The sequence below is a fragment of the Phalacrocorax aristotelis genome, chromosome 2 (genome assembly GCF_949628215.1).
Source record: "Phalacrocorax aristotelis chromosome 2, bGulAri2.1, whole genome shotgun sequence".
Lineage (NCBI taxonomy): Eukaryota > Metazoa > Chordata > Aves > Suliformes > Phalacrocoracidae > Phalacrocorax > Phalacrocorax aristotelis.
In genome coordinates, this window is record NC_134277.1 from 150,377,393 (window position 1) to 150,389,733 (window position 12,341).

General features: G+C 32.9%; 1 protein-coding gene across 1 annotated transcript in view; it reads right to left on the reverse strand.

The window, feature by feature from the left end:
• Positions 1-12,341, reverse strand: part of CSMD3 (CUB and Sushi multiple domains 3) — a 614,053-nt gene that overhangs the window by 199,663 nt on the left and 402,049 nt on the right. Inside the window, exon 31 of the mRNA XM_075085810.1 lies at positions 8,149-8,343. Within this exon, the coding sequence (XP_074941911.1) occupies positions 8,149-8,343 (195 nt within the window). The remainder of the gene's footprint in view (positions 1-8,148; positions 8,344-12,341) is intronic.

Sequence of the window (12,341 nt, forward strand, 5' to 3'; positions counted from 1 at the left end):
CATTTTCCTTGCGTATTCATGATGCTTATTCAAACTAACAGCTGCATCTAAGCAAGCCTATTTAAAATTATGTCTTGGATTTACACGCTTGATTTCAGATATATTTTTATAGCAAAGAATATAAAAAAATTAAGGCTTAACATAGCTTAAATTATTCTTCTTTCTAATATTTCCTTCATTAAGCTATGCTTCTAAAAATTGGCAGCAGATTTAGTTCAACAGATGAAATACTGGGTTTTATGGTGCACTCTATTTAACTAATCCCTTAAATACCTTGGAAATTAGGATTCTCTGGCAGCTGATTTTAATGAGATTGTTGTATTCTACTATTTTTCATTTCTTATGTTTTATTTACCATTTCTTTATATTACTACTTCATAAAGGAAGGCTTGGAATAATTACACACAGCATTTGTTATTCAATGTATATTTTAAAGCCATATTATGAATTCCAAATACATATGCAAAAGGTCAGACAGTCAAAGTAATGCTTGGTGCAGGTATATATATGTGCCTGCATTTATTTTTAATTGTTTTCTGAGCTTTCTAGAGTTATTAATCTTTATAGTTCATTCCAGTAACATTTTCAAACTTTCTCTATTATGAAGAGATCAGCTTTAAGAAAAGCTGAGATTTTAACTTAATTACCTTTTCAAAAAACTGTGGGGTTTTTGGCAAAATGCCATCTGCATAGCTGTATAGAAGGATCTTATTTTTGTTCCCTATTCCCAAAATCATTTCTGTATTTTACAGTAAACAGTCAGTGGCTTGTCATAGGAAAAACAAGCCCAATAACTCCAAGACGTGTATGCTGATGACCAAATCTCTACTTAATTACTGCCAGATCCACCAGGTGGAAGATAGCTTTTCTCTTTTTGGCTTTTTGACATGATAATTCTTAGTGTACAATGGTCTCCTTTCGATAGAGGAGGAGTAATGAGTGTGTTCACATAGAAAACTGACTGTAGTGTGAGGTTTATAGGTTAATACTCAGACATAGATGCCTACTCTTTTACTTTCTCAGAAATCTTCTAAGTGCTACATTTTTACACCTACACACAAAAAGTAACCCTACAATCCCTCCAAAATAGTGTTGTATGCTTTAATCTCAGGCAGTGTTGCTTCCACACAGTGTATTCAAGTATTTCAGTATATCTAGTATTTCCTATGTTGCTTCTCTAAGTCACACCCTGCTTAGCACGCAAGCACAGTAAATCCCGTTCATGCTCTCCAAATGTAAATGGAAAAATATACCTTCCTAACAAGCTCTTTGAATCCCGTTTCATGACCTTTTAAGAAACCTGTCTCTCTCCACTGACTATATTGGGAGGAAAGCTTGGAATGGTAAAGCAATGGGCTTATATTTGTAAAAAATGGGCAGTGGAAGCTTAGGAACAAAAATTAAGTATTCAGAAGATATTTCAGTCACAATAAAATAAAATCCTCTGTATTTTTTTCAAAAGTCCTTCAACTGCCTTTTCAAGACTGACTATTAATAACTAACTTTTCAGAGTACGCAGCATTTGAGTAGCATTTTACATATTCAAAACATAGCCCTGATTGATTTCTATTCTTCTAAGTACTCAGGTCATGATTTCTGTGATTCTATAAAACAGATGTGCTATTCTGGGCAAAAAGAAAATGATAAATGCTTCATAAGTAGCCAACATATAACAATTTTAAGTAAAGCATGCTGTTTAAGTGGTTAAATTTAACATTACTTTGAAACTAAAAAACACAAACACAGAGTCTTATTCACAGCAACATTCAGCTTCATTAACTGCAAGAATACTCTGTGCCTTCTGCAATTGCCTGACTCATTCCTTACACACTTTCAAACTTTGAAATAGATTAAATAGTGGCTGTTCATACAGTGACTTCAAACATAAACAACTCGTTATCATCACTGGATCAACACAAAACAACTGATGCCCTCTCCCAAGCACAGTAATATGTAAGATCACTATTAAAGATGTTCCAAACACACCCTCACCTGCATGACAGTCTTAATTCTGTCATTGACTAAGTTTTCAATGTTAGATTTTTCAGCCTTAAATTTATTTTTTTAAAATAAATACAGATCAGTTTATTACTTATAAATTAATTATTAATAATGGTTTAATAATTTTATATACACTATACTACACTCTCTAATAATAAATGTAATTTTTATTATTTTGAAGGAAAAATTTTCCCTCTCTACACACTTTGTCTTGCTTCTCATCATGTGTCACTTCATTCTCCACAACTTTAAACACGAAGTTATGCAGTTAACAGAATAATTGGTGACATTGCAGAGTATCATAAACACGGCCACTCCAAGAGGTTATGGCTTTTTTTTTTTCCAACTAGTGGTTTTACAGATTTTATTTATAAAGGTTTAAGGGAACTATTGAGTATTTTTAAAATAAAAGCATCAATTTTGTCTTCTTGTTTTATGGTGTAAATGTCATGAATTCAGATTCTTTACCTCTTCAAAGAGGTTGTGCAAGCATGACAGTGCATGACAAAAATGCACAACAGAAGTGCGCAGTATGAGAAAAATAATAGTTATACCTTGTATGAATGCTCATTTAAGAAAGGTTTCTGAAGTAGATAGTGAAGAAATCTAGTCAGACCGACCCTCAATAATGAAAATCCAAGAGGAGGTGGCACAACTTGTTCACATGCCCATGGCAATTAATGAATTTCACTCTGTAATACCATTTAGCTAGTCATAATTCAAATGTAAATTTAGTAGGGATAAATTTCTTTTAAATAAAAGTGTCATTCTTCAAGAGAAGGAAATGGATAACTACAATTTCAGCATCACCGATGCCATGTCTTCCATGTGTTATAATGCCTTCAGTACTTTTACTACCTTGATGGGATGTTGACTAAGGTTGGTCATTGCACTCCAATGCACAGTAACTGTCTCAACACCTTCGTCCCACTCATTTAAACTCATGTCATCCTCAGAGTTTCTGGCTGAGGCCCTTTCATGGCATGAGAAAGACAGACATTGGGCTTCTGAGAATTAATTTCATATTTTGCAAGAATTTCTCTTTAGTGATTATAAGCCATCCTGGCTTTGCATCCTCACTGTATCTCCATTTCTCTTCTATTACCTCATTCAGTCCTCTACCACCTCAAAGTATGAAGACAATGTGTTTACTGCAGACTTAGTTCTCTGCCACAGATACATTATTTTAAAGCAAACTAGTCAGGTTGAGGAACAAGCCTCTTGCAGAGAAGTGCAAAAGCAAATATCAGCCTGGCATATTTAATGAAATAAATAAAAGGACTTAAATTTAAGTGTTTTTAGCAAAAATTAATCAATTAACAGTAACTGTAGGAAGCCTAAAATACAATTACTATCTTCCTACAGTACCCCTGTAATAACATCTGATCCTGATCTTAGTTACATTTTAGATATGCATGTGACCTGCTGTGTCTATTAAAAACAAAGAGTTTTTTTCTAGAAATGTATTTTGTTTGGTTGTTTTTTTAACAAAGATGAAAATGTTAAATATGACAGATGGAAGTTAATTAATGTTAGGCTTCTGACAACTGTTTTGTGCCTTTCAAAATCTTTTTAATTGCTTATATATGATAGCTGAGGATTTGGGAATGTAACCAAGCATTCTACATTTGTATTTGAAAATGCAGAATGGAACAAAAATGTTAATGAAAGTTCCAGCTGCTTTGATCAAGATCTTTAAACCAAGATATTATAAACACAAAAAAGCCTTGATTTTTCTGTATATAAAATAGACCATCACATGCCAGATCTATCTGATTGTTCTTTTAACAGACTTGAGCATTTTTAATAAATGTAAATTAGATTACCTAGAAATTCAACTGTGTTTTTACCTACCTATCCTAAACAAAAATCACCTAAGAAAGTATTTTAGCCTAATGTGCCTTAGTCTTACGTCTACTAGACTTATATGTTTGCATATGACAAGTGCATTCTCAATTCTTTATAATATTGTCAATAATGGTGGAGATTATGATTTTCATTTTTATTTCTGGCAATTTTCAATAGTAAATGAGGCTGCAGACGGCCCTTTTCCCAGCTCCTAATAATGTGAATTATCCACCAGGTCATATGACAGAGGAGTGGACAGGTAGTTCATGGTCCTCTCTCCTTCCTCATAATGCATATGCATCTGGGCTTTAGTAGGGTCTTTAGTCACTAAAACAGCATGGCTATAGTATGTAGTTGTGTATGTGAGACTGGGAATTAAAATTTCTTGTTGCAATCATAATTTAAAATGTTTCTGTTTCTTTTAAATATCATGGTATGGAATTGGTCTGTGAGCAACCCCAGGACTTTCTGGTTTCTTTTAAAGAGAAGATAAACAGTACTATGAATATTCTGAATACTGATGTCTCATTACCAAAAACAAATGCTAATAAATCATTGGCAGTTCATAACAATATTTGAGATTGTTAGATATATCTTTCAGACGGAGATACTTTGAAGCCTGAATTCAAATATTTCCTAGGATTAAACAACAGATGACAATGAAACATAGTAATATTTTTTTAGTGATCAATAAATGATTTCTTATAGCAGGAATAAGGATTTTACACTCAGCCATAAAAGTGATTACCCACTACAGGGCTTTTTGTTATTTTGTAAACAATTGTTGTTTGCTACCAAAAATTTAAAATTAACTATAGTTGGTGAAGTTAAGAGAAATCATTAATCATCAACTCTGTCATAGTAATATTGCAACTGCATGTGTTAATTACATCCTGTTCTTAACATCCACCATGAAATGCCAAATAGCTTAGCATATTATTAGCCTGGATAATCTTTGCATGTGTTCATAAAAAAATGAAGCCAATGATTTGGTTCACTTCCCACACTTATTACAGAGGCTCAAGGTCATTTTAAATAATGATTTCAACCAAATGCAAGTCATGCCTAATGCACATAGGACTAGGTCATAAAAATATTTGGTGCATAAAGGTACAATTACAAAAATATCAGCTTTATGTACTCAGTAGATTTTTGAAAATTAGTACTCTATGATCCTGACAGCCTCTGTTTAGCTTTAATCTAAGTCCAAAATCATCAGTAATTGACTTTCAGGGTCTGTAGACACTCATATTTTCTAGTTTTGCACATTCCCAGGAAAGCAAGTTTTGGCAGACTGAGCTGTTCATCAGCCAGTTCATGCTGAAGACCAACCAGACCCAGAACATCAGTGTTCCTCAACAAAGATTTCCTGTGGGGCTTGATGTACCAGACATTTTCAGAGAATGATTAAAGCCATCCCAAATGGTTGTCCTTCCAATATAATAGAGCCATGGACTTAATTTTCTTTTTAATTCTGAATCGATAATATATTTTTGCCTACATCTTATCTAAAAGGCTAGACTTTAGAGCAAGTCAGGTCCATAAGTCCTTTCTCTATGCACAGCATTCACCCACCATCTCTTAGGAGTATGTCTTAAGTTATGTCAAGTTATTCAGAATAGGTATAGACATGTTACTCTATCCACCTTGTGAAAATATCTATATTAACAGCAATAAGAAGCATTTTTACTTATAAGGTCTGACTTTGGACCCCTGTATCTGTTTCACCTTCATACTATCCATGTTATTTTATTTAATGATTTTCTTCATGGAAATGATCAAATATTACTGGCACAAATTCTCTTAGAAGAGAAAAGTCTTTTCTATGGTCTTTGAATTATACTCTTTAAAAGACAAATTCTATATATTGTTCATAAATTCATCAATTCATAAAGCACATCCCTTGAGCCCAGAGAGACATCTAAAGTGTTGAAAGTTATTCCTTCCTTCCTCTGACCTACTTAATGCCAAACATGAGTAAAATGAGAATAATAATTTGTGATATTTCTCTCTTCCGTATTCTGAGATGCCTCACTCCCCCTATAAATGTATATGGTTGAATACAGCTCACAGGAGTTTAACAGAAGAACCTGGATTCTAAACTGATATTAAAAATTGAACCCTTTTGACTTTTACAAATCTTTTTTCTACTTCAAAGCTAAAGCATTAGATCAAAATATTACAGGTATAAAGGGGGTTCAGGTTCTCATTCTTTTTTCTTAAAAATAAATAAGAAAATGAAAAAATTAATATATATCAAAGTGCATTATATACCACATTTCATGATACACTATCAATTTCAAATTAGTTTCAAAAATACAACTGGCAGAATGGAGGAATCTAATTTCTCTACTAAGCAAATTTTTTACATAGGTGAGACTGGTGGTCAGGAGGCAAAATTCTGCTCTCAAACTGTTTCTGCCACCTGCACATAATTGAAAGCTAATCAACTGGTATTATCTTTCTTACAGCTATAAAAATGTTCTGTTTTTCTTGAGCTAAATCCCCAAAAAGTGTAAAGCATTTATTACATGGTAGAAATATACTGTAATATATCACAGTGACATATCTACAAGCCTTCATTGACTCTGAACTGGAGGAAAAAAGCAACATAAGAAAAATGAGAGAAAATTGCAATGCTAAGGTTTTTTTATGGAGCCTACTCTGTTACATCATATCCTAAAGAAGTGTGGGGTTTGTCATCTTTGAAATAAGGCCTTGTTCATCCAGGAAAGAAAATGGTCCAGTTAGAATCAGTGGCAGATATCCACTACCCCTTTTATTATAAGATTTTTTTTCCTTTTATTAAAATGACTTCCTTCCAAGGATAACAGTCTCTTTTTAGTCAATGTTAAAATAGTGGGGGAAAATAACCCAAACAACAAACCACTGGAAGACTGCTAGGTAGATTATAAGTGGCATTTACATATACATTTATTGCATTATTGATAAAGAAATTCTTTATCTCTCATTACCCATGAAAGAGACCTTCCAAAAAACAGAAACCTTTCTCCTCTTACACACAACAACCTTCCTCACAGACTCGTCTCTAGAAAGCAACATTCAAATATCATTTTACAATGAGGAAGAAACTTTTGACTTCCATTGCACACAGTCTACAAGTGTGAACACATTTCCAACACATTGCTAGGGCCAGTTTTCCAATCATCTGATGCCTCTGAAGTTTGGTGTTCCATGCTCTGATAATTTTGATGAATAATGAAAATACTAAAGTTCTCAAAATATTTATATTGGTTATTCTTTATAGTCGACAATTTTTGTTTGTTTGTTTTGCTGGTACTCCACTATCCACTTTGCAATAGAAATTTACATAATAAAAAAAATCCATATTCTAGTTAAAATAAATATAGTCAAAGTGGAAATATAATTAACAGCTTTTTTGTCTTCAGATTATGAAAAGGAATTGAAATGAACTTGATAAAGAGGAGATTTTAGTTTAACTTATAGCACAAATTTTAATTTTATAATTTGGCATTTTTGTGTTGTTTATTAATATCTGGATACATGGGAGAGGTTTTGTGCTTAATCTTACAACATATGGAAGAAGAATATTGGGGGTTTTTTTCTGAAGTGGCTATCAATTTCTGGTAAGAATTAACACCAAATCAGTAAAATAAAAATTGAGTCTTTTCTTATAGATAAAATCTGAATATGCTTACAGTTGGTATAGTCAGTGGTAATATAACTAAAGTCAGGAGATTCCTGAAATGAGCAGAGTTCTTCATAACCATAAAAGTTTGAATGATTGCATCTGTGGTGCATTTTAAGGCTGAATTTTTCTAGACACCACATAGCCAACAAGATAAATGATGTAATGTATGTACATTATACATGTATATACAAATTATTTAACCTATGTGGTTTAAAAACTAGTAAAAATGAAAAGAAACAAACATATATTGTGACATCCAGAGTAAGATGCTCTATTTAAATATATATGTGTTAGATATCTCCATACTATGGTATAAATTTACTAATTCAGGAATACAGGCTGGCATTGAGGATGACATTACTTTTAACCTCTATTCACAATAATAACTTGTAGCACTATTTATCAAATGTTAATAAAAACTTGAAAAAAATGTTTATCCTGACTTATTAAATATGTTATTTTTACTAAATATATCATCATTTTTATTAAATATATCATTGAAAGGGCTTTGTCCTAAAAGAGAAATTTATTAAAATTGCTTCTTCTAATTTTGTATCTATTTCTTCCATATGACAAAGCAAGAATAGTAACAACAGCAACTATAACAAATGAAAAATTGCTCTTACCATGACAACTGGGCAGGGCTCTGTTCCATCCAGGTCTTCCATCATCTCCCATGATACATGTTAGTGTAGAATATCCTTGAAGAACATAACCTGCATCGCAGTAATACGTGACAGTTGACCCCAGTTTATAATCCATTCCAAGTCTTGTTCCATTCATTATATTTCCAGGATCAAAGCAAGACTCACGAAGTTTTGCTATAGAGGAAAAAATATGCAAACATAATTCTAAATATAATGCAGAAAAATATAAATATTTTCTGGAGTTTTCTTAATGTCTTCTTTGAGGACCCTGTAGAAACATAAGGTTCCTTTTTTTTTTTTTTTTTAAGAACCTTTCCATTCTACATCAGATGTTCGCTCTGCTTCATTCTAAAGACTGTACAAATTGCTATATAATGACAAAAACCATGTGTCCTATATTTTTCCTAGATAATTCTTACAGCGCTTCATTACAAGAACTATTCTTACAGATTTCACTATTACCAATGATGTAGTTACATAGTTAGATGAAGATAGATACATGGATGTTGTTCCAGAAGATTAGACACATTCTAGTTTTAAGATTTGTGGTCTGAAAACTGGTAATTGGAGTAAACCAATATAAGCAGTTTGTTACGAAATAAAAGTATACAAACAAGAATTTTTTCAAAATTAGTAAACCCAAATGAATATATCTGGGCGTATGATATATGGATACATTTTCAAATTGCTATTTTTTCCTCACAGTGGACAAAGCATGAAAATATTCTTTAAATTATCTCCTTTTTTGTTATATATATCTCTATTTGTTTCAAAATATTGAAATAAATCCAAACATATGCATATGCTCTTACCTTTGCTTCCCTCTTTCTTCTATAACACGAATACCAGTGTATTTAATATCCCAGACATAACAAACTGCACTAAAATAACTGCTCAGCAATTCTAATTAACACCACTACTATATAGAAGGGGAGAAAAGGTAAACATTTTGGAAAAATTTGAAATATTTTTCCATTAAGGAAAAAGCAGTAAACTTATGAGATGAAGGAATGTAGGAAATGTAGTAGGAAATGCTAGAATCTGGAATGAAGGAGATTATTTCATGCTATGCAGGATGGAGCTTGCAGTAATTGATTTTATCAAGCAGAAAATAGAAATTCAGATTTTTTTATTTACTATTTAAGGGTGTTGTGGAGAATATCAATAGGGAACACTTATTCACTTTCTGCAAAATCAGTGCCAACTTTCTAATACATCAGAAGAGGTGGGTTTTTACCAGGCATCTTTCAGCTGTGGAACTTTCTGATAGAGGTAGGTACAGTTGCCAAAAAACTATATGAGCTTTAAAATCCCTGGAAGACTATTTAAGAGCATTAAATACAAAGAGAATTTATCTGATTCTGGCAGTACTTAAGCTGAGGTTTCTGAAAACTTACAGATAATACGGAGAAATTATTGTATATTTGAAGTTTATATAATTTAGCCACATTTCAGCTAGAGACAAGCTAATGAACCAAACAGACGGTTGGTTTGATCCCCTAAGGCCATTTTTATGTTGTAGTATTTCTGACAGGACAGGAAGAATTATATTGCAAAACTATAAAAGTATTGTTACGTTTGAAGATGGAAACACAGAATAATTCTTTTGAAATTTCAACTTCACGTCTTCCAAAAGAACATGAAGATCTCCTAATATGGTTGACAATTTATTAGGATTTGCATATCTAATCTACAGAGCATGCTTCTGATATGAAAAATAGTGCAACAAGAAGTAATAGTTACATCACATAGTTAGTTATTAAGATCAGGTATTTGATATCCACATTGATTCATTTACGTAGCTGTACTGTGGTGCCTGTGACACCTGTCTCCTATTCTGAATGGTGAGGTTTCAAAATACAGTGTGAGATTAAAAAAGAAAGGGTAAAACATTTGTAACATTCACATTCAAAACTTTGAGTGGACAATCAAAACTTAAAAGATACAATTTAATAGAAAGTCTGTAAGATATCACATAAATATTAATAATTATTATGTAAACCAACCACACTGTCACTTGAGTAGTCTGGCAGACCTTAGGGCAAACTGAGAATTCTTTCAAGTCCAAATTCTCAAATTTTTTTTTTAAAAAAGGATCATTTAATTTAGGATTGTAACATTTTGACAATGGCAAGAAAACATTATTTTTTTCTTTTTACTGAACTGATATTGATATATTTGTATTGATACGCAACTGAAATTGTGAGATCACCATTCCTGTGTTTATGATAAGAAATCCATGTTTCATAATTCTAGCAGATCTTTGGATAAAGTACAAATTAGTACTACATAAAAAATTAAAGAGAGAAGAAGCTAAATTAATCTATTGTCTGGTGTATTGATGGGAAACTAAGGAAAGACATGATCTGTCACAGCACAATTTTTCTCTGGGGAAAAATTACAGCCCTGTAATTTTCTTTTCCCCAAAGGCACAGTTGTGACAGACTCCTGAAGTTGCTGACTAAACAGTAACAATGTCACTCTAGAAATAGTTTCATAATAACTATTCTGAACAATAAAGCCTGAAATACTTAGCACCTTCAAACTACTTTGGAAAATCTGAAGTAGCTGCTAAGTGAACTTGTAAAGAAAGTCAGTATACTACACTACAATATATGAAGAAAGTCAAATGTGGCAAAAGGATTCATCAGGACTATCTGAGAAACAGTGAAAAACTGAGCAAATAAGAAGACTCTATTAGTAAATTTATAAAGATAAAATAGAAGTGCTCCCAGGAGACAGGAGGAAAAGTCCTTCACCATCAATGTCATATTGGTCCAATTGACAAACTCAAGACATTGATGACCCCTGTAGCCCTTCCCCTTTCTTTTCCAAGAATACTACTATCATTAAGCTGAAAACACAGACGGGCAGTGGCAGGTTTAGCAGAACATCAGAAAAAAGGCTGGAGAGAGTGTGTTATGGTTTTAGCTGTATTATTATTAAGACTTTTTCTGTAGTAATATTTTTAAATTATTTTCTATAATAATTAGGTATGGACTAAAAATAATTGTTTCATTAGACAGTTAAGATTTGGGTTACAGTAACATTATATTCTTGGTTGTGCATACCTGGTGCAAATTCCTTTTGCCCATAATAAAGTTTTGCAACAAGCTTCAAGAAAAACAGCAGTTACTTCTTTGATAACTTTGGCATGTCACTGGATCAGTTAAAGCTTCTGAAATACAGGCTGAACACAGGTAACAATATGTGCTGCTGCAGTCTCAGGTTCAACAAGGAAGTCTCTGTTGGTTAACATATGGTAATGGTGCCAAAACCCACTAGAAAACTAGTATCTCAGTGCATGGAAAACAACGTTGAAAGCCAGGAGAAGCAGGTGCTTTGTCCAGAACTTGATTTACTACTCTATCCCTAAGTCTCAAACAGAACAAAGCCATAATAAGCTTCTTAGAGAGAATATTACAGACGTACTGAACTATAGCAAACATTCCATAATTATTCTCCAGAGAACTTATTAGAACTAATAAGCTGCTTCTTCATTATAAAATAGAAATGAAGGGAGGAAGGAAGAGAAGAACAAAACCCAGTCAGAAACATGATTACAGACCAGACTTGAGACATAGGTCAGGTCTGAGATTTGTATCTGAAAAATATGGTCTGTCAATGAAGTACAACTTCAGTACTACTGCCATTTCAAATAGGATTAGAGTACATATAGGACACAACAGCAGCTGCTACAATTTGTGTGAAAAAGTTAAGTTCGTTGAATCAGAACAATTTAGATTAAAAGAGATGTAGCACAACCCACACACAAAGCAAGGCCAATTCAATTAGGTTGCTCAGGCCTTTGTCCAGTCCAGTTACAATTTCAAAGGATTCAGATGACATGATCTCAGGGCAACCAGTTCCAATGTTTGGCTACCCTCAGAGTGATTTTTTTTTCCTTAATATCTAATAGACATGTATCTTGTTGCAACTTGTGCCCATTATCTCCCGTCTTATCACTATGTGCCCCTGAGAAGATTCTGGCTCTGTCTTTTCTATACACCCTCATTAGGTAGTTGAAGCAAACCCGGTTCCCTCAGCCTCTTTTTGTATGTTATATGCTCCAACTTCCTGATCATCTTGGTGACTTTCCATTGGACTGGACTTACTTTTGTTTGTCAAAATCGTCCCAGTACTAGTGAGCCCTTAAATGTACTTCAGGTGTG